This window comes from Amphibalanus amphitrite, unplaced genomic scaffold (assembly GCF_019059575.1).
Source record: "Amphibalanus amphitrite isolate SeventyFive unplaced genomic scaffold, NRLGWU_Aamphi_draft 000595F_arrow, whole genome shotgun sequence".
Lineage (NCBI taxonomy): Eukaryota > Metazoa > Arthropoda > Thecostraca > Balanomorpha > Balanidae > Amphibalanus > Amphibalanus amphitrite.
This window is the reverse complement of record NW_024882089.1, coordinates 276,240-298,873: the sequence shown is the minus strand read 5'-3', so window position 1 is coordinate 298,873 and position 22,634 is coordinate 276,240. Positions and strand designations below refer to the sequence as shown.

General features: G+C 48.2%; 2 protein-coding genes across 5 annotated transcripts; one reads left to right on the top strand and one right to left on the bottom strand.

Annotated features, from left to right (window-relative positions):
• The first annotated feature begins 191 nt into the window (after window positions 1–191).
• On the top strand, window positions 192–6,889 carry LOC122394500 (transmembrane protein 11-A, mitochondrial-like). Its single transcript, XM_043391405.1, has 6 exons — window positions 192–240; window positions 441–519; window positions 1,648–1,803; window positions 3,258–3,325; window positions 3,530–3,671; window positions 3,896–6,889. The coding sequence occupies exons 2-6, from the start codon at window positions 494–496 to the stop codon at window positions 4,029–4,031; spliced, it is 528 nt and encodes a 175-aa protein (XP_043247340.1). The 5' UTR covers window positions 192–240; window positions 441–493; the 3' UTR covers window positions 4,032–6,889.
• A 305-nt stretch (window positions 6,890–7,194) lies between these two features.
• LOC122394499 (G-box-binding factor-like) lies at window positions 7,195–17,870 on the bottom strand. Of its 4 annotated transcripts, none has more exons than XM_043391402.1 (7): window positions 17,705–17,867; window positions 16,859–16,961; window positions 14,399–14,640; window positions 13,962–14,012; window positions 13,111–13,305; window positions 8,640–8,690; window positions 7,195–7,958 (listed from the first exon to the last, which is right to left on the bottom strand). In XM_043391402.1, exons 1-7 carry the CDS (start codon window positions 17,760–17,762, stop codon window positions 7,885–7,887), a joined length of 774 nt encoding a protein of 257 aa, XP_043247337.1. In that variant the 5' UTR covers window positions 17,763–17,867; the 3' UTR covers window positions 7,195–7,884. The 4 variants fall into 4 exon arrangements, with proteins under 4 accessions (XP_043247337.1, XP_043247338.1, XP_043247335.1 ...); XM_043391403.1 differs by having other exon boundaries at window positions 13,225–13,305; XM_043391400.1 differs by having other exon boundaries at window positions 13,175–13,305; window positions 17,705–17,866.
• Window positions 17,871–22,634: the final 4,764 nt, after the last annotated feature.

Genomic DNA, 22,634 nt, shown 5'->3' with positions numbered 1-22,634 from the left:
TATTGATAACATTTCCTTTTATTTTGTCAAAAATCATGTCTTTAAATCTTACAAGATATTTTAATAAAACAAACTTATCTGTAAAGAATGTACACAAAAGAAATAAAGCATTTAAAAGTAAAATTAGGGAATTATTTTATTTAAACATCATTGATACGATATAAAACGATGGGATACGTTTACTACATTATGGATGAAGTTGTGGAGTTGCCACCGGTCCGGACTCCGGAAATATTTTTCGTATGATAATTGGCATTTTATTGTGCTTTTTTTCGCCGTTTGCGGGTTTCGACCAACATAGAAGTGGACAAATAACAATAAAACATATTGTGGACTTTGTTTTGCCACAGTTACATATTTCACTGCCGCTTCAAACAGCATAGTAGTTTGTGAATGTATTAGTGACCAAATAGGGCAATTTATTTTATTTTTGTCCGCAGGTTCACCCACCTTCAATATCCTGGAAGGGTCAAACTGACTTTAAGTCTCTACGATGGCAGAATATGCTCTAAACATTGGGTGAGTACCTATATCTGCTGTTATTCATTTAAAGTAATTTGACGACAGCAAAATTTATGTTTTATTATTGAATAGTGATCCGTCATTGATACGTCTATCAACAAATGGTGTATTTATTCATATTTCCCCATGCAGGCATGCATGTGGATATGCAAACTTCAGTAATCGACTTAATAGAAAAAATGATGTTTCGGTAATTCCCACATTCAACCTCAACCTTACATAATTGCCACCTTCCTATACCTGACTAACCCCATAACAGTTCCCTGGCCCACTACTCATTTTTCTCTCCTTGATCCCTTCTCTGCTCTAGTACTTTGACCACCTTTATGCTTCATATTGTCAGAGCACTCCCATCCTTGCTGTAGTTACTGACATCCCTGGGTACCTTTTCTTACCTAACACTGACATACGACCCTATCCTCATAAATTGCATCGATTCCAGCAACTTATCTTGTTTTTTTCTATCATCTTTTGGCAATCATATATTTAAATAACCCCTAAATAAGCCCCTGAACCCTCAAACCCCTGTTCTCTCTAAACATGGCCCTAGAGGAAATCCTTCAAAATCCAGACTGATGCTGATCCATTCAAACCCATCCTACTGATTACTGAAGCCTCCAAACCAGGGATGCGGAGCCGGAGCCGGAGCCGCCGAAGCCGGCACATTTTGCCCGGAGCCGGAGCCGGAGCCGATTTTTTCTCCGAAGCCAGAGCCGGAGCTGTCTGAAATTTTCACGGCTCCGCATCCCTGCGCATAGGAGATGTGCTGAGTCGGAGCCGGAGCCGCCGGAGCCGGACCATTTTACTCGGAGCCGGAGCCGCCGTGACATTTCACCCGGAGCCGGAGCCGGAGCTGGAGCCGATTTTTTCTCCGGAGCCGAAGCCAGAGCCGTCTGAAATTTTCACGGCTCCGTATCCCTGCAGTCCAAACCCTTCCTAATCCTTTAGGTTTATCAAATCCTCAAAGTTTCTCCTGATCCCCGTCAAACTAAGACTCACCTCTCTGGCCTTTCGGGAGGTGTAGAGCCAATATGATCCCTCTAGACAACATAAACCATTCCCAACCATTGCTAATTTCTCTTGGCCCATTCAGACCCATTGCTGACCCCCACCCCCCGCGAGCAGGGACGGCCCCCGGCCGGAAGATGTGGCCATTATCCGCGAGCTGTACCAGGGGAACCAGGACCAGGAGCGGTTCGAGGTGGAGCTGGAGCGTGCCCTGGACGCCCGCTGCCACACCATCATCATCGAGCCCGCCCGGCTGGGCGACGAGACTGCCAGGTTAGTGAGAGGAGATGGGGGATTGGTGGAGACCAGGAGATCGATGGCATTTAAAACATGTTTTCTTTTATAATGGTGGTAATTGATTATGCTTAACCCGCGCCCCAGTGGCGGTCTCAGCCAACTTCGCTCTAGTGGGGGGGGGGGGGGGCATATGTTACCACCCACCTCTAAGTCAAAAACTAAGAGGGCTAGAAAGACGCGGTAAAAAGCAGTCGATAGCTCTCAATGCGTACGTTTGAAAGTATTTCGGTCATTTTTCACCTTAGAGCAATATTGGGGTCACTGGAAGTCATCAAAGGTCAAAATTTGCCAAATGTCATTATATTTCTCAGAAAACATGCATTTATCTCAGGAACTATGATAGCTAGAAAAACGCATGGAAAAGCAATCGATAGCTTTTGAACTCTTCTTTTGATAAGGTCATCATCAAAATTGACCTCAGGTCAACGGTTTAGCCTCCAGAGGGCAAAAACTAAAAAAGTAGCTGTTTTTTCGCAAAGTGTTTTTCGACAATAACTTTTGACTAGAAAAAGCCACGACATTTCTATTGCCAGATTCGTGTTCCTCTTGCCGAGACGCGTCGAATGAACTATAATTTGACCTTGAAAGGTCAACTTGAAAATTTGACCTCAGGTCAAGGTCATGACCTGACCGGAAAAGGTCATGTTGCATATCATTCGATGCGTCTCAACAAGACAAACACAATGAGGCCATCCCCAGCGTCCTATCTCTTTCCAATCGAGAGTTATTGGCAAAAAGCTGTTTGCAGCCTCAAATGACCTCGGATGACCTTCCTAGAGGCTATCAGCAAAAAAGAGACCTTGGTCGTCACGGGTGGTCCAAATCATTGTGATTCTGAAATATTTGGACTGTTCCTATGCGTACACACGGAACTAGAGGCATTTCAATTTTTCTCCATTGACTTATAATGGTAAGGTCACGCCACTGACCTGACCTTAGGTCACGGATATAAAAAATCCGAGATATACAAATTGTAGGCGCCCATAACATCATGCAATCCACCAAGTTTAAAACCTTTCTGACAAACACTGCAGGCTGGACATGATTACAAACTTTTTTTTAGGCCTGGTCAGTTAACTTGACCTGGTGACCTGACCTGACATGACCTGGGGTCAAAAATTTCACACATTGTCCAAAATTGATGTATGAAAAGCTATGCCAAGCGGCGCGGCGCTACGCGCCGCGGTTTTTTTTTATACGCAAAAAACGCGACAGGGTGGTAACATATGCCCCCCCCCCCCCCACTGGGGCGAAGGTTAATTATTGGTGTCAAGGGTGATGATAAAAAGTTGTTTGAGATCCAGGCTGTTACAAAAAGTATGATGTAAGCGACAGTGAGGGTTAAATTTCAAATAAACCACCATTTTTGTCGTCTTATGACGTCGTCTCATAAAACATTTCTTATTTACGGTTTCATTGTTATCTTTCAGGTGGATAAACGTGGGAAACTTCCTTCACAAGACTGCGGTGCTGTCGGGAATTGGAGCTGTCCTTTCAGGTATGCGACGACATCAGTACAGTACGACTCCCGAATTAATGGTATCAATGACTATGTCTATTCACCGGCTGTTGGATATCTCCTAATGCTCAATTCCAAACTACATCACTCGGTGAGCCTGAGCTCAGGGCAGAAGTGTCCCATGCGCCTACTGCCTACTGTAGCTGCGTTTTTAACAATACGCCCCCCCCCCCCCTGTCACAGGTGCCATCTGGACAGAGCGTCCGGTGGTCTCTGTACCGTGCGCCGGTCTGTCGCTCTTCTGTACGGCCCTGTACACCATCAGCTGGCAGTTTGACCCCTGCTGCAAGTACCAGGTCGAACACGACGCCAGCAAGCTGCTCAAGTGAGTTACAAAGGCGGTGCTCGGCGCCGAGGCAGTGGGGGTTATTTGTGTTGTTGCGGTGAGGCGAGGGTTTTCGATCGGTAACGTAACGGAAAATTGCACGGTGTAGTGCAAAGTTTAGCTGCATCAATGCTGCCAGTTTTTCCTGTCCGCTATGAACTATCTCTCCACTTCCTGAGTCTTTCTGTCTGAATACTAACAAAACTACCTCCCCCCTCCCGCAGGCTGCCTCTGCACTCTCTGAGCTCCGGCTCCCCGGTGGTACTGGTCCGACGGGACGACTCCAGTCGGAAACTGCTCCACTGTACCGTCACAGCGCTGGCGGTCACCTTCTGTGTGTGGAGGATGCGACAAAGCTGAGAGAAACCACCCACGCTACCACCCCCGCCGCCCGGCCGCCCTCGCTAGGATGCTGTCGTTCGGAACGCCTCTGCGTCACCACAAGAGAGGGATGTCCCTGGCATTGGCACCAGTCGTTGCTGTTGCTTCTAAATACTACGGTTGGTACGTGCAGTGGTGTGGGACAAGGTTAGTGCCGTGCCGTGGATGCCGGGCGGTGCTGTGTTAGGCACAGGACAACAGGTAAAGAGGTGTGTTGAAGAAATGAAAACGGGAATGAGATGGTAAGACACTAGTGTGAAGGTATCTGTGACCGGTATTTTGAAGTCCCGGGGACATTCGTGGAGTTTAAGTGGGTAGACGGTCATCGTGAGTGTTGTTTAGTACGAGGCTATACACACTTTGGGATGAAGACCCGTGGAAGCCATGAAGTGCCGGGTCCAATAGAAGACCGGCAAGACATGACCAGTAGGAGGTCTGTTGTGAAGGGATAGTTTCAAGACCGTGTTGAACATTCGGACAACGGAGCTGTTCGTTTCATTTTGCTTGGACAGCGAAGGGTGGAAAGCTACGTTACATGTTCGTAGCGTTACGTAACGTTTTGTTTGGACGAAAGCGTGTGGGTTTTCTTCCAGTGACTGATGTGTGTTGATTAATAAGCTAGTGATAGCGAATCCATGCTTATTTGGATGTGTTTACGGCATTAAAGCGGCGAAGAGACAGCACCTACCTTGTTGAGAACTTGATAAGTGAAATTTTGCAGTCATCAAGTTAAAAAAAAATCCGTAAGTGAGACCTACAGTCATGTTTCTTCAATTTCTGGAATGTGCTTTTTCTGAAAGTTCGGAGCCGGCTGCGTTTGACTGACGGATATTCAGTCCTTTCACGTTGTGAATGTTCCAGAACTGACGGCTAATTCCGCTCATAGCGCTGTGCAGCGAAGCGATGCTTGTGTGGTCCATTGTATGTCGATTGTCTGTCACTCGGAGTTGGTGAATCGCGTTGTGCCGGAGTTGGTGAGTTGAGTTGTGCCTCTGAGAGTGCTGTGAGTCGTGCACGCAGGCGCTGTGAGTTTTGGGTGATGTGAGTCGCTGTGAGCTCTCGTCAGCTCATGTCAGTGGCTTGAATGGTGACTGTAAATGAATCGTTTTCCCACTTACTGTCCCTTCTTCTTCTCCTCCTCTTCAACTTTGGACTCTCTTTGGTCATATCCACATTGCGTGGCCAACACATATCTACTCATGTAAAAATTGCATCCATTAGGCTCGACTTTAATGTCGTTTGATGGCAATTTACCCAGGCACCAGACAGTAAATGATTCCTCTCTAAACTCGGCCTACGAATTTCGGTAATCCGGCATATCCTAACACCATTTTCATCCAGTGTCATTTCTCTTTGTATGTCGTGTGTTGTTCCAGGTTCGCAAATGTGTGATAAAAGTGATCACTATCAGTCGATCAGTGCTTGAATGACCGATTGTCGTGTCAATATGCCCCATGTCAAACCAGTAGTGTAAGCGTCAATACTTCCTTGTCCTCCAGTTTATCGAATGAACTGGATTTGGTAACACTCGTGTGGCAATGTGTGCTCTGCTAGGCGCATTCGCTGAATAGTCAGTCATTCCGTCTTGTCAAGATTGTGTGCCTCTAGTGCAGCTTCAACCCAAGCAACCTGTGCACAACTGTACGTAATGCGAGTGAAGACAGCGATGGCAGTCGTGTATCCCGTGACGTCATCTAGGTCGTGATGACGTCATCTGCAATTCACAGCTACAACGACATGCACAGAGAAACCGGTGGTCGGTTTAGGCATTGAACTAAGCGAAGTTGTGCTTCATTGGCCCAATCATATGGCTAGCTGCAATAAGAGTGAACTAGCCAATCGAGCCGAATGTGCAAGGAAGGAGAGGGCGCAAACTGCGAGGCCACCCCGTCGGCTAGATGTTGAGATCGGCGGTTGTCGGTGCCGCAAGCGACTGATGTGCTCTTCCACTAGTGATATTAGATGCTGTAAGGTGATGATACGACTGATTGACACCTAAAATTGTGGCTGATTGTGAACGTATCTGACTTAAGGGCTGTTCACGGACCCTGTGTGCGGTCGGACCGCACACAGCCTCGAAGCTCCGCCCACTTCGTCCCTACGTCAGCCTTCCGTCACCGCACACAGCGATCGCTGTGGCCGGTCGGGACTGGCCACAGCGGACCGTCCACCGCACGCAGCCGTGACGTCAGACCCGCCTACCCATCCCCTACCCCCACGCCTGCTGGACGCACCGCACACACCGCACGCAGCAGTGTGCGGTGCCCGTGAACACCCCAGGACTGTGAATAGCAGTGACTGATTTCACCGTGACTGAGACTGACCGTGACATTATCTGAGTCTGTGACTGAGAAGCGAGACTGCCCATGACTGACATTACGACTTTGTTTACCAGTAATGTTCCCTCTCTGAAAGTGACTGTGGACGATGGAAAGGACCACCACTATGACAATACCGTCTGAGAAACATTATATCAGCCCAAAACTCCCAGAACATTAGCTCCGAACAGAAATGTCCCACGCATCGCGACGACGCAGTTCCTTGTGGAATTGCATGAGGTGCTGCGACGGCCCTAGACTGACTTTTCCGCTCGCTACTTTTGCCGCGTTTGTGTTCTACATCGTCCATCGAAATGACGTTTGGAGACTGAGCTGCGAAGCATTGCACACGTTTTCTCGCTTGCAAATGGCGATCTACAGCAGTCAGTATGACGTGTTCGCGAAAGGTCTAGGGAGACATGTCCTTTGGCCAGGCACAATCTGCTAATGGAATTGTTGTGTTGGGTTTTGGAACCCAGTAAAGCGCGTGTCAGACATGGTAATAAACTCGTTCATTCAGTGAATGTCTCTGCGCAATTTAAAGGCAACACAGTCGAAAGGCAAAGATGACGGGCGGACAGGGGAGGGATAGAAGTGGAAAAAGGCCCCTTCACATGGACTGGTTAGTCACTGGCAAGGGCAGCCGGGATTCGCGAACTCAAGTACTGAATTGGATCTCACTATATGTCTAGCGACTAACTCGAGGACAATACAAAAGATAAACAGCTTCAACCAGTAGGGAACAGCTGTAAATACAGCTCGCAAAACTGAAAGTGTTACATATCCACAGGTCAAGCAGTAGGCTAACATAGTGTCACTTCAGCCAGATGTGTTGAATGTATTGTACCTTCATCCGTCATATTTTGTGCCAAACACGGCAAAACTCAACGACAGCCATCGATAAAGCTTTCTTGTCTATCGCATTGTGCTTGTCTAAATGGAAAATGCAGGCTGCCATGGCAACGGCACCGCAATTACTTAGCGGCGCCTTCAAGTGAGAGATAGCGCAAGATCTATCTAATCGCCGTCTTGCTAGCATCTATCCAGCTAGCCTCTTCTAGATTCAAGTAAAAACAACAGTCAAGCACTCACTTGGTACTAAAACTGCTGCGTCAACGTGCAAAACACGCACAAACAACAAACCGGAATGAAACAATTGCAAAAACCAAGGCTGCGGCGGCGGCTCGCGAGCGTCGTCACAGCACACCGACGTATCGCGATTTGGCGACAATATCACAGCTGTGGTGCAGTCACCCTAATGTGACACCATGACATCATGATGTCATGTCGCTGATGTCACATTATGACAGACCGTTATGTCATGATTCTGACATAACACAACATCTTCAGATTCGGAAACAGAACCCCTTCCCCCTAAAACTGATGCTTGTTCTACAAAAGTAACACCACTCACAACCGTGATATTATGAAAAACGTGAACGGGTGCCACTCCAGTGACGTCATCAGACTCCGGTGACGTCATCACACTGCGGTGACGGGTGCCGATGAGATGTTCAGCTGTTGCCTTTGGTGAGCCGACAGTGCAGCTGCCGCCCCCAGAATAACTCCAGATCGAACGGCTTGAAATCTGAAACAACCGAGCCAATAAAGTCCGTAACTACACGAATATGATCCAGTGCCGTCAAAATAGCCAGTGACGTCATTACCTCGCCTCAGGTGGCTGCATAGAAATGAGAAATGAGCAAATGCGTGGTTACATGATCGACGATCGTTATCTATGAAACTTGGTCGCAGTTGCCGTCAAACAATACCGGGAAAATTGACATGTTACCATTGTTCTGTCAAAGAATCAATTAGCCTGAAAGGTTAAGTGGTCAGTCGTGGATCCCAATTTAAACGAAGGCGATTGCATTTATTGGTTGCTTCAGTATAATGAGTTCCGTTGCTCGCCTGGGCGTCTGGCGACCATTTGGAGTCACCGATATCTGTATCTGCAGCAGAGACACCCACGACACTACAAGAATACGTCAGACTCTCCGCAGCGAGGGCACCATCCTGAGTAAATCACGGTCACATCCGGCCATGACTTCGGCACAACCCTCTTTGTTTGTTTGTTTGTTTGTTTGTCGTTTGTTTGTTTTTAGGGGAGGGGGGGGGGGGAGCGCGTCGACGGCGGAGCCATTCTGAGTCTATTCAGTACAACCTGATTTTTCAGGTTGTACTGAAATACAGAGCCATCACACACATTTAAGGTCTCTAGAAGCTAAGCTGATACCAATATGACCGGCTGTATCAGTAGAAACATTACCTTGTAACGCCGGGTGTTTCGCCGGTTCCTGATAGTACAGTGAGGAGACATCTGAAACAAAGGCAAGTTAACTTACGTGATATCGAGCAATGGCGATATGGGACAATACAAACATAAGTGAACAATTCATGGTGGACAATTTAATAGGCATGGGACAAAAAAAGTTAGAAATTTGTATATGATTCATAAGGATCGCTAGCAATCAGTTCTGAGTTAGTTACCACGATAACGTAAAAAAGGCAAAGATAACATTGAATAAGCGATGAACCATGATCGAAATAGCTTAAGATAGCTATTAGCTACGGGATGGCAAAAGGAAAGTATTCAGAACCAGCTTGTGACGTTGGCTGACTTATATTATTGGAAGCGAGTGTAGTGTAACACGTTACATACTTGTCACGTGCATTGAATAGAAAATTATTAGTGCATTATTTGGGGGACACGAATGAGAGTGTTACAGAATACATACTTTGGAATAATGACTTAGTGAAAGTATTATAAACATGAAACATGGTGTCAGAAGTGAACGTAACCCAGCTCTCACGCTAAGAATAATACTAACGTAATGTTCAGACAATAGGTACTGTGAGCTTTGAGTATCTTACTACCTATTCACTGTGCAAGAATGGCAAGTAACGGGTTTGTCGGATTCCCCATTCCGCCGCCGTTGTCACTGACAGATACAGACGCGCTGACTGCAACATGGAAGACATGGCGACGCCAATGGAATAATTATAGCATCGCAACAGGACTGAATGAGAAAACGGCGGAGGTTCAAGCAGCTACCCTGCTCACATGTCTGGGATCAGAAGCGTTGAACGTTCTCGATGGACTGTGTCCAGATGAGGGAGAACAGAAGAAGGTCGACGTGGTTCTGCAAAAGTTCGAAGAATTCTGCATCGGGAAAACAAATGAGACATTCGAACGATACAAGTTCAACCTGCGTAATCAGGAAAGCAGTGAGAGTATCGATTTATATGTGGCCGAGCTGAGAAAACTAGCGAAGTCGTGCAACTATAGAGATCTGGAAGAAAGCCTGATCCGAGACAGGATAGTATTGGGGATCCCAGATGAGTCGGTTCGGCGGCGCCTGCTCCAAGAACCAGATCTGACATTGGCCAAAGCTACCGCGGTTGTGAAGGCACATGAAGCTACCGTAAAACAAATGAACAGTATGACAAATCGAGAGGGTGCGGAGGTGCACAAGCTTCAGACACAAAGGAGGGACTTCCGATACAAGGAGGAGCGAGCAACGGTGCCGGATCCAAGACGGTCTCAGCGAGCACAAAGTACTCGCCATGGGAGATGCAAATTCTGTGGCCGCGAACACATGTTCAAAAAAGAGCTGTGTCCTGCATGGGGCCAAACATGCCAAGCTTGCGGCCGGAAGAATCATTTCTCCTCCAGATGTCACCAGGCTGAAGTGCATATGACCGCACCAGTCGAACTTGCCGAAACTGAAAACCAAACGAGTCGCGGAACAGAAAGCGTGCTGTCCCTAGATGTAGGGGCTATCTCAGATAGATCTGTGTCTGGCAAGATCTTCGCTCATCTGCTGCTGGAAAACGACCATCTACAAAAGTTTCAACTGGACACCGGTGCAACAGCCAACATCATACCTCAACATGTGTACAAAAAGGCATGTCGTGATCAAAAGATGAGCAAACTGAGACCGTGCACCACTGAACTGGTGATGTTCAACAAGAGCATCACCAAGCCCGTGGGAAAGGTGAAGATGGACGTCATGAACCCCAGGAACGGCTTGAACTACAATGTGGAGTTCATCGTCGTGCGTGAAGACTTCAGTCCCTTGATTGGATCAAAAACGCTGCAGGAAATGCACCTCATCAGCGTGAGGACAGAAAATATCTCAACGCTGGAATCACAGGAAGAGAACAAGACTCCACAATCAAAAGAAGATGGAATCCCAAAGTCAAAAGAAGATCTACATGCTAGATACCAGGACGTCTTCACAGGCATCGGCAGACTGCCTGGAAAACTGCACATCCAAACAGACGAAACTAAACCGTCAGAGCAGTTACCAACGAGGCCTGTCCCTGAACCACTGAAAGAAGAAGTTAAAGCCGAGCTAGAACGGATGGAACGCGATGGGATTATTGAGCCCGTCTCGGAGCCCACAGAGTGGATCTCGAGCATGGTGGCGGTGCAGAAGCCAAACAAGGGAATACGAATCTGCATAGACCCGAAGCCACTCAATCGAGTGATAAAACGCAACCACTTTCCTCTGCCAACTATCGAAGACATCTTACCGGAGCTGACAAAGGCCAAAGTATTCACGGTATGTGATGCCAAGAGCGGTTATTGGCACGTGGAACTAGACGAGGAGAGCAGCTATCTGACCACCTTTGGGACACCATGGGGCCGGTTCCGCTGGAAACGTCTGCCATTTGGCATCTGCCTAGCATCTGAAGAGTTCCAGAGGAGGTTGAATCTTGCTCTGGAGGGACTTGATGGCGTCCGTCCCATCGCAGACGACATATTAGTGTATGGAGTCGGACCAACCAGTGATGAAGCGACAAAAGACCACGATCAAAAGCTGATCTGCCTCCTGGAACGCTGCAGAAAAGTCGGAATAAAGCTGAACTTCGAAAAACTGAAACTGAGACAGAGCGAGGTCAAATACATGGGCCACATGTTCACAGCAGACGGCCTAAAAGCGGATCCGGAAAAGATCAGTGCAGTGACCAACATGCCTCCACCAGTGGACCGAAAAGGTGTTCAGCGCATTCTTGGTCTGGTCAACTATCTGCAAAGGTTCTCACCGCGCTTAGCTGAAGTATCTGCCCCGTTGAGAGCCCTTCTAAAGAAGGAAAATCTCTTCATCTACGAAGAAAATGTCCATGGACGTGCCCTGGCAGAAATCAAACAGATCATCACGCGTGACCCTGTCCTCAAGTACTACAATGTAAACGAAGATGTTGTAGTACAGGTAGACGCGTCACACCATGGATTAGGCGCGTGCCTCATGCAAAACGAGCAGCCTGTGGCGTATGCGTCGAGATCGTTGACTGAGACAGAGAAAAACTATGCACAGATAGAGAAGGAGATGCTGGCGATAGTATACGGTCTCAACAAGTTCGAGCGGTACACTCAAGGGAAAGAAGTCACGGTGGAATCGGATCACAAGCCGTTAGAAGCTATACTCAAGAAAGAGCTGATAAAAGCACCAAAGAGACTACAGAGAATGATGCTGGGACTACAGAAATTTCAGTTCCAAGTGGTGTACAAGAAAGGCCAAGAAATGTATCTCGCGGATACATTGAGTCGCGCGCATGAAGAGTCAACCGAGTCTGACGCACCCACTGAACATGTGTGCCACGTCAGAGAGACTGCTTCGGCTGATGAATTTGAAGTGAGAGACGTGGACATCATCGAGTGGCTTCCTGTCTCAAAGATGACGAAAGAGCTGATTGTAGAAGCCACTTCGAAGGATAAGACGTTGCAAGACGTCCAGCTGATGATCAAACAGGGATGGCCTGCTGACAAGAACAGAGTGCCTGGACATCTAAGGCAGTATTATAATGTCAAGGATGAACTGACGATGAGAGACGGACTCGTTCTCAAAGGAGATAGGCTCTGCATTCCAGAGGCAGCGAAGCAGAAGCTCAAAGAACGCGTGCACTCCTCTCATATAGGACTTCAAGGCTGCCTCAGGAGAGCACGAGAAGCCATTTTCTGGCCAGGGATGAACCAAGACCTCGAAAACTACATATCAAAGTGCACAACATGCATGGCCCACGGAAGCAAACAAAGAAAAGAAACGTTGAAGTCACATGAAGTACCGGAACGGCCGTGGCAGAACATAGCATGTGACTTAATGGATTTTCAAGGACACTCATACCTAGTAACAGTAGATGTTTACTCTGACTTCATCGAAGTTGATCGCCTCATCAGCAAGAGGGCAAGTGATATCGTGAGACTACTCAAGATTCAAATGGCAAGGCACGGAATTCCTGACAAGGTGATGAGTGACAATGGTCCTCCGTTCAACTCTGCAGAGTTCAAATCCTTTTCTCAGCTGTATGAGTTTAAACACGTCACCAGCTCGCCAGGCTATCCACAGTCGAATGGAAAAGCAGAGAGTGCTGTCAAAATACTGAAAAGTCTGATGATCAAAGCTCAGGAAGATAGCCGCGATCCATATCTCGCACTTCTGGACTGGCGCAACACCCCGACAGAGAGAATCGGGAGCTCACCTGCACAGCGACTCTTCGGCCGTCGGACGAAGACCCTACTTCCAACGTCATCACGACTGCTGGTACCGGAAACTGTTCGACAGGTCCCGAGTAAGCTAGTCGACCGGCAACAGAAACAGGCAACGTACTACAACAGGACCGCTCAGGATCTGAAGCAGCTGAGTGTGGGTGACAACGTGTACATGACGCCTGCGCCAGGGAAACACAAGTGGATTCCCGGAGTGATCACAAGCTGTCTCGGGAACCGGTCGTACCTGGTGAGGACGGATAGTGCCGGGACGTATCGCCGCAACAGGCGGCACCTTCGCCTCTTCTCACCTGGAGAGACCTGTAGTCACCCGGCAGCTGGATCATCTGACGATGATTACCTGTACATACCAGTGCCCCACATGGGCACTCGGGAGGAGCGGCCGACCCAGCCACCTCCTCTGAGCCGGTCTCCATATCAGCTGAGGAGCAGGTCAAGGCTACCTTAATGCCAGAGGAGGGAAGATGTGGCTTGTCTAGGCTCATGTGACGTGGCTAAGCTCATTGACGCAGTTATTAAGAAAAAGCAGCAGACAACCACCCAGCTCCCAAGAGAGGGACTATTCTTCCGAATCGTTTCTGTACCTACAGAAGGGGAGGTCAGATCCTCCTCAATGTCCTCGGAGGAAGGAGGATGTGACGTTGGCTGACTTATATTATTGGAAGCGAGTGTAGTGTAACACGTTACATACTTGTCACGTGCATTGAATAGAAAATTATTAGTGCATTATTTGGGGGACACGAATGAGAGTGTTACAGAATACATACTTTGGAATAATGACTTAGTGAAAGTATTATAAACATGAAACACAGCTAAGGGATGTGATGGTTGTTTCCAGAAAACCCAGATAATATTCCTTACTGAACCCGCACAGCTCGTAATTAAAGAGAAAACTTTCGCCATTTAACAATTAGCATTCACTTTGCGTGGGTGATAACTGACAACTAACGACAAACGAAGATGAACATTCACCGTATTATCCATCTGAGCGGTGAATTTGTTGGGGTTCAGGGGTGCGATAAAGGCAGGATCATGCAGCGCCAGCCTTCTAAGTGTGTAAATCGGGTTTTAACTTACCACCACCTCCTGACCCAGAGCTCTCGCATTCCTCCTGCACTGTTCTCCATGCTGAAAAAAAACGGGACGGCACCGTCAGAAAACGGTCTCACTTTCACGGGACAGAGCCGGGGACGGGAAGAGCCAGAGAGGCATTTTCACGTGGCTGATACACCGAATGCACGAGATGTTTGGGACAGGGCGTCAAAACAAACACGTCTCAACATAACACACGAAGAGCGTTATGATTATTTCAACCGGAGGAATGAAACGATCTTCTATCGCCGAAAACGGTCAATGATACCAAGAAATAACCCTAAATAATAAAAGGATGTCGCATTTACCGTATCGTCCGTAACGTGAAACGAGGCGCAAAATCAGAGATGTATGACGAATGAACCCACCACTAAAATATTACATTTTTACCGCACCTCGTCATATCCCGTATTTCCACTCACTTTGGTTTAGAAACCGCACCGTCTCCATATGCTGAGGCGACAGCTGCTGCTGCTGGTGCTGCTGTTGCTGATGATGCTGGTGCTCGTTCCTGGCCCGCTGGTGGTGTCTCCGACCCTGCTGGTGGTGCTGCTGGGGATGCTGCCCGTGGTGCTGGTGCTGCTGGTGCTGATATTGGTGCTGATACTGGTACTGGTGATACTGGTGGTGGTGTGGTGATGGGGGGTACATCGCACGACCGGAGCTGAGGGAGAAAAACATCGGTAACTAGGGTCAGACAAGGCAACTATAAACACGGGGTCAGATCGGATAAAACACCACGGGGGCGACGGAAAATACAGCGTAGATGAAGTATGATAGAACACGGAAAGGGTCAGACGGGAGTAGTCAAGGAGGCATAGACGGGCGAGATGGCTAGACGGCTAAGACGGGAACGGGAAAGACGAATCAGACGAATGGGGCACAGATAGACGAGATAGAACGGACAATGCGCGCCACGGGTTAGACAGGCACGTGTTCAGTCGTGGGTCCGAAACAGAGACAGGTCAGAAGGAACACGGATGGAGGAAGCGGGACATGACGGGACAGACCAGACGAGATAGAAAGGGAAAATCGAAAAACATTATTGGAGTGTCGACATTAATAAGTCTGCTCTCAGGATTAAGTGAGAGTAAGGCGTTCAAAACGGACTATGCCGGTGCTGGTAAACCCATCAGTCTCGTGGGTCGTCCCCCACGCTATGACCCAGGCAGAGGCTAGTCGAAACAACCGACACACAGACTAATTACTGAAATCGGCTCCCCATTCAGAGGCTAACGCTAATCCCAAACACGTGCGTCCCCCTCCCCCCCCCGAGGTTTAGTGGCATGGGACAGGAGAGGGGTGACACAGTCCGACTCACGTTTCCACACTGCCCCCGGTACAGGTTGGAATGCCCATTACCATTGCCAGCGTCTCCCCAAGTAAATGCGGCGAGACCGTTATTTCTGCCTGGTCAGAGGCTAATGGGAGGAGGGACCAGTCTCCAGCCCTAGCGTCCCCCTCCCCCTCCTTGACCCAGCGTCCGCGGGACCGCGCCACCCAGCGGGGGGGGGGGGGCGACCCTTCCCTGAGGAATGTCCCGGTCCAAAGGTTATCGGCAGTAATCTCGGCTATGGACCGTTTGACGGCGATTGACACACGAACGGGGTTATCGGCAGGACCGTTCTACGCGCACTCCCCCGGGGGGGGGGGGGCAAAGGACAGTTCCGGGTGCCATCGTATGGGAACCGACCGCCAACCATAACCCGAAGATAGTAACGATAATGAATTAACCCTCGCACGACCAGGCCATTTCTCATAACACGAACGACCAGGGGGGGGGGGGTTGTTACGACCCCCCCCCCCTGGCGTTTCGAAACGGAAGGTCGTAGAGCTTAGCGGAAAAAACCAACGGATTGCTCTCAACGAGATCTCGCGATTGGTGGTATATTTTTTGGTCCTAGGTCAACATTTGATCTACTTATGGCCGGTCAAAGGTCAAATTTTCCGAAAAATCAAACTTTTTCAACTTTCCGCGGCGATTGCGGCAAAACGGTGGGAGATATCGACTTGAAACCTTCACTATCGTGTTCCTTGATCAATTCTCTATCGTTTGGTATGTATTTCGTTTCCCTAGCTCTAAAAATGGCGCGTTGGGAGCGCCGGAAGTCGGCAAGGTCACAGTCGGCGGCAGAAATTCGAAAAATCAAAATTTAAATTTTTGAAATCTGATTGTATTTTTGGATTTGGGAGGTCCATTTGCTCCCTATAGAAGCTAATATTGCTGCATATTCCCATTGAGGTGACAAGAATTAGCAAAATAGTGGTTCGGGCGCTTTTCAAAAATAGTACCGGACGCTGTTCCTCTTGTGACGTCATAGCTCCGTGACCTGACCTGATCCGGTCAATTTTCTTGCACCACACGATAGCCAATGCTTGCCCCAACATGCATGGGAAGTTTCATCATGATCCATCAAACAATGTGGGTATCACCGGCAGAAAACCTAGGGATTCGGCGCACACGTTTGGTAACTGTCGGCCGGAGGCTGTACCTCTTATGACGTCATAACTCCGTGACCTGACATGACCCGATCAATTTTTTTCGGCAAAAGATGCGCAAAGGTTGCCCCAGAGGGTATTGAAAATTTCAGCCCGCTACGACAAGCCGTTTAGCGTGCACTTCGAAAAAACCTCAGGGGGGGGGGTTGATACAACCCCCCCCCCCCTAGGCGTTCTAGGGTTAATGACCCAAACGTTCCTTCAATGATTTGATGGCGAAGAATGTAATGCAATACAATTTAGTTTAATTCTTCAGGTTCTCATTTAACCAGCTCCTTCCAACTAGCTATGAAGCATCTATAAACGACCACGAGTAAATAACCATTGATCTATCGACTACTGGAAGGGCAATTCAGCAAGGGAAAAGTCAAACTCATTCCCACCTGATTTCGGGAGATGAAGGAGTTGACGACTCGGAGGATGACTTCTGTCGACTGTCTCGCTTCTGACCGGAATGTGGCACACCTTTAGAGGCAGCGCCCGCTCCTGGAAAGCAGCAATCACGTCACAGGTCAGGTCAGGTCAAATGTGACACAGTGAACCCGACTGTGTAATAGGCCGTTATGGAAGAGCGACTGTCTTGGTCTGGAATCGCGTATTCCGGCATTTCCCCGAGGAAAATCGGTTCAGGAAACGATGGACACGGAAGGTGTCCGTCAATGTCGCGATCCCAAATGTTACGGCGTAGAAAAGTTCTCGGGTTTGGAAGTCGTGGATCGGCGTAGATGCATCGTTGCTTTCATAGATCCCTGCAATTAACTATGTTTAAATGAGGCGGAACACAAATTGGGGGGACTGATCGTGGTGATTATATAATTGTTGAGCTACTGCTAGTTCAACATTCCATTTATAGCAGGTGCAATTTCAACTTGAAGTCAGCAATAGACATGCACGGGTCCAATATATGTGCAGTCCAATAGCAGATCCAATAACAATGGCCGATTCACGACAGAATTCCAACGACAGCAGCCTTCGCTGGGGTCGTGACAATATGTGGGACTGACCCGTCACCGTGCAAGGCCGGCGTGAAAGTTTCCCGAGAGTTCTCACAATATACCACACGCTTAGCCTAACAGCCATCATAAGAGAGTTCAGTTGTCAACACGGCTTATCGTTTCAAACACACATTCGCCTGTCAATCACAAACACAAGAATATCAACATTAGAAAAGCAGTCAAAACACAGTGAAGCGCCCAACAGCTGTTTCCAGTGACCCAGTCAGCACTGACCTGATTTGCTCCTGGTCACCACTCGTGGCGGCCTCTTTGTGGTGGCTGCTGCGTGCATATTGCTCCGTGGGTATTTATGAACGCGCAGTGCGCAGTCAGAAGCGCGCGCACCAGCCACACACACCCACCTCCGAGACAACTCGCGCACGACTGACGCCGTGACGTCAGGAACGCAGCCAGCAGTCAGCTGGCGCGCATCAGCTGATTGCCGCCGGTCAGCTGATAGCGGGCAGTAGTTTACAGAGGTGGCGCTAGTAAAGAGCCAAATCGCTAGGTAGATGTCGCTAAAAACTGACGAAATGCCCTTTCGCGGTATAGCAGGCTGGGGAGAAGGCAACTGCTGCAGAAACCCAGATACGCAGTTGCATACGCTCGATTCAATATATTGCCTTTGGTTCAGCCTACACTCTATGAAGGTTTAAGACTGGTTGCTGGCTGCCCCTGAACTGATAGTTCCTCGGTCTTCCTCTCCGGCTTGCATCTCAAAGGAATCTTAGATAAGCAGCAGGAGCACATGTACGTACTTACATATAACGTCTCAAGTCACAAGTAGATGGGGAATTGATTTTGGCAGGCCAAGCATGCTAGCGCGACGCCAAAATCAAGTCAAACTAGGTTTTCTAAATCGATCGTTTTGAGGTCTTTTTTCATAGAAAAAATATCAGATCGATAAGTGCCGACTTATGATGCTTGAAAATTTACGCTTAAAGCTAGTCTCAATTTGGTCCATCTGGAAGCCGAATTATCGATTATCTACCGACTCCCGGCAGCCCCAGCCGGGCTGAAAACGGGGCCACGGGGCCGCTGTTGTTGCCTGCCGCCCTCTCCTCCGCCGTCCCATATCTGACCGGTGCCAGCAGCCGGCCCCGGGGGTCTGACTTGGCAGTCGGCAGTCGTCAACAATGCAGCGTCCCTCCCCGACCGGCGCGGCGCGGGCGCAACAAAGCAGCCCGGCAGTCGGCGGCTGGTGGGGAGTGAGAAGGGTGTGTGGTGTCGAGAGTTTGTGGCCGGGGCGTGACCTAGATGTGGAGGTGAAGAAACAGTTTTCTTCGTGAATAGAGGACAAGTCGAAAAACGTAAGCATTCTGGAATTACGAGGTGCGCCAGTTGGCCGTAGCGCCGTACGTACGTAAGTAGAGAATGCATTAGGATTCGGCATGTGAATATCAACAAAAAATTGAAATCTTATCATTGTGACATCAGTAGCTACTGCAGTGCAAATCAATTGTAGATTTCTATGCCTATCTCTTCTTCGTAGACTCACGTTCCTCGGATTCTATAAATTACTCGCATTCCTACCCCTAGATGGCAGCAGCGTATTTGCCTGTGATGATGCTGTGCCGCATAGCTGCATGCAGCTTATTATTCCTCTCGCTAGATGGCAGGCATTGTCTGTGCCTGAAGCTATACTGCGCCGCATGGCAGAACAGAGCTTCAAACTCTCCCGCTAGATGGCAAGAGTAGTCTACGCCTGAAGCCATACTGCGCCGCATGGCAGAACAGAGCTTCAAACTCTCCCGCTAGATGGCAGGCGTAGTCTACGCCTGAAGGCATACTGCGCCGCAAGACAGAAAAGGCTTCAAACAGTCCTGCTAGATGGCAGGGGTTGTTTGCGCATGTAGGCATACTGCGCCGCATGGCCAGAAACTGAGTCATGTGGACCGTTACGTGCGTTGTCAGCAGTATAAGTATAACTATAAACGCGGCACCGCATTGCGTTGCGTGCAATGCGTGTCTTGAAATACTGACGTGTTCCGACGCAACAATGCGCCATAACTGTAACGCGCATGGTGTCGCACTTCGTTCGGGATGGTTGTATTGCAATAAGCTTAGACGCGAGGCACGCAGCACAATGAATAATATTATTGTGCTGACAACCTCGCGCGTGACAATGCCACCTGGCACTGCCCTAGGTGGAAGCTATGAAAATGGAACAGCAATGAAGGATGTCATCGGTAACAGAATTAATGTCGCTTCTGGACAGTCTGACATGGATAATGGATTTCACGCGACGCGGTCTATGGGGGCACTTACGCACTCAAGGCCTACGTCCGGATTGATAATAAGCTAGGCTATACACACTGCGTCTGATTCTTTTTCAAAATACGTGCTTCCTGGTCGGAAGCTTTCTAGTGCATATGCCAATGCTGTTATTCCAAGGCAGACCAACGGAAATTGATCCGTTTATTAGCCAAGCTTGTTGAAAAACAGTCAAAATGTTTCCAAGACACATCACTCACCAATATATTCAAATGTCAAATGCTCATATTTTACGGTGGGGTACTTTTTCACGAACACAATGAAAGAGCATCAAGTATCAACCATCATGTCCAGTAAAACAAGTTCCTTTATTTGTCATATTTGTTTATATCTGTTTAACGAGGCCAGTTATATACCATCCCATCGGAGCTGATCGGAAGCCGTGCACAGACTCAACTCTGCCCTCACTGCGCCGGCTTTCAAGCTAGGCAGCAGGTCAGACACCATCTGTCACAAAAAGGACAACACCACTGGCACCGGCACCAGGGCGGCCTCGTGGGTATCACCACTTGCGGATGGCCAAACGCCAGAGGTACTGCAAGTGCAGCCATCAGCAGCACGAGGCCGGCCAGCAGCAGCTGAGAAAAGCAGACAAGTCGGTCAGTGGGAATAGAAACTGACAGGCGACTGAAAGACATGGACAGAAACGTTAGGTCTTATCGAAGCGAGTTTCATAGCAACGTCTTAGTGCAAACAACATTATTTAAATTCGTACCTGCATAGTGCATTACCAATGCTGTAACATATAAACAATATGTTCAGACACGCTCATTTATTTCACATTTTTTAAATTGAGCTATTAAGTCATGTATCAGTATTTTCAATAGCATAGAATAGAAGCAATCAATATATGCATTACGCAAATACTAAGTAGTTGTTGTTACTGTTGTTATAAAGCATGTTGTTACTGATAGCAAATATTCCGGTGGTGCAGCAGCAAGGAAATCTAATAAAAAGCGATTGGCAACTCAAGCGAGAATTTAAAATCCAACACGAAATATTCCTCTTTTGTCTTTTCATTGCATTGTTATTTTTTTAAGGCAGCAGTAAAACTTACCATCAAAGCAAAGCGACCCATATCTACAACAGCTTTGTCCTCTTGTCTTCTTCGGTGTGCCTCGGCCTACAATACAAACGCTTACGGACTGAATGCCGAAATGCGACTCAGGGAAATATTGCCACCATGACACCAGAGATGACACATACGGTCTGACATTTTGTAAGTCGCTGGAAATCGATCCCTGGTGATACACCGATTGTCACTTTTACAGCGCCTGTAGTATGAAAAACATGAGTTAAGCTTTTACTTTGGTTGCTTTCAATGTTGTGTGATATAAAAGTCGGTATCTGAACGGAACCAGGCTGCTCCTCTAAGCAGACGTTAATTAGCTATGCTTCAGCTTGCACTTGATGTAATCAGCGCATATTGCTCTAGACAATTTATCAAGTATCGAATCCCTCGGTTGTATTGTGCATTTTGACCTTTCTCAAAACACTTTGGCAAATTTTCCCAAAAACCCAGCATAGAAGTCGTGCTCAAAAAAGGCCGTCTATTATCCCCATCTGAAGTTAAGGTTCAGAGGTCGCTGACTGGTGGATGGCACGGTGTATTTGTGCAAGGGTACACGTCTACCATATCCGACAACACATGATTTCGATACACTCAACACTGATGCATTACATTCGTCCAGCGTGCTTGGCACGAGAAAATTGTGTCATTATTCTGTTTTATGTGTTGTCAAACGTGTCGAAAGTCCCGCCAAGCGTGAAAATACTCAACCTTATTGTGTTTTGGGTGCGAATAACACATGACACCAGTACAGAACATGCCCTCACTGTGTCGATTTGTTTTCAGTGTATGGGGCGGCCTGCATCGGGTATTCTCAAAATTCCCATCACAATAATATCGTTCAGTGCTCACATCGGAGATGCTAATTTGCTTTGCTTGAACGATACCGGGGCGCATTTCGAGGTAGTTTCTTAGCATGATGTGCTAGAATATTTAGGAAAAGCTTAACAGTACCCGCACCAAAATAAGACGCTAACGCAGCGTGCTGAGTACTCCTATTCCCTCTTGTGCTTTTCACGCCCAAACAGCTCCGACCAAAACGGAAGAATGACATCTATTCGTCATGCTCTGCCTTTGTAGAAATGTTTCCGGGCCGGCGTAGACGGTGCTAACTTGGCTAATTTTGTTGTGCTCGAAGTTGTTGTGTTGTATGTTACACGTTGTTCGCAATCGTATTGTAGAGTAGCAATGTTCGTTAGGTGCCGTATGTGCCGTCGTCAGGTGTTTTTTGTTCTGGCTCATGCTGGCGAACGAGGTCGTGGTGTGCGGAACCGATGGAGGCCGCGTGCTCGGAACGAGGCGCGCTTATCAGCCGACCTTGGCCTCGGGTCGAATGGTCAGGACGCGTCCGCCTGGAGCACAGTGCATTAGCGCGCTATGAGCAGTAGTCGGGGTGTCGGTGTCTGTAATGGCAACGCTGAGCACCCGGCTGCTCTTCAGGCTGCTGGCAACTGGCACCAGGTAGGTTCCGACTACCCTCGGGATACTGGCCTAGTCATTGTCATCAATGGTCAGGAGCTTAACTAAAAACCCACCAGGGCACGATACCTACCGCGTCCGCCCCAACATTGCGTAGTAGCGGCCAGAGGGGAGATGCAGATAACGACAGACCTACAGGACCGACTCAAGTCTTCCCTACAATGACACAGCGCTTCCCCCCATGGTGCTTTTCACGTCCAAAAAGGTCCTACCGGAAAAAAGTATAGGGATGACATTTGTTTCGTCAAAATCTACCATGAATAGATATATGTATTGGCGTAATATTTTACACATGAAAATGCTTGCTGCTAGCCTTCAAACAGTACGGAATCGGTAAGATTT

Excerpts from the sequence above, each read along its gene's own strand:
- LOC122394500 (XM_043391405.1), top strand. The coding sequence starts at position 494 with ATGGCAGAATATGCTCTAAACATTGG. Across the intron at positions 3,326-3,529 it reads AATTGGAGCTGTCCTTTCAG|GTGCCATCTGGACAGAGCGT; the intron begins GTATGCGACGAC and ends CCCCTGTCACAG. Across the intron at positions 3,672-3,895 it reads GACGCCAGCAAGCTGCTCAA|GCTGCCTCTGCACTCTCTGA; the intron begins GTGAGTTACAAA and ends CCCCTCCCGCAG.
- LOC122394499 (XM_043391400.1), bottom strand. The coding sequence starts at position 17,762 with ATGCACGCAGCAGCCACCACAAAGAGGCCGCCACGAGTGGTGACCAGG. Across the intron at positions 14,013-14,398 it reads GGTGCGGTTTCTAAACCAAA|CATGGAGAACAGTGCAGGAG; the intron begins GTGAGTGGAAAT and ends GTTTTTTTTCAG. Across the intron at positions 8,691-13,174 it reads GTGACTACAGGTCTCTCCAG|ATGTCTCCTCACTGTACTAT; the intron begins GTGAGAAGAGGC and ends CCTTTGTTTCAG.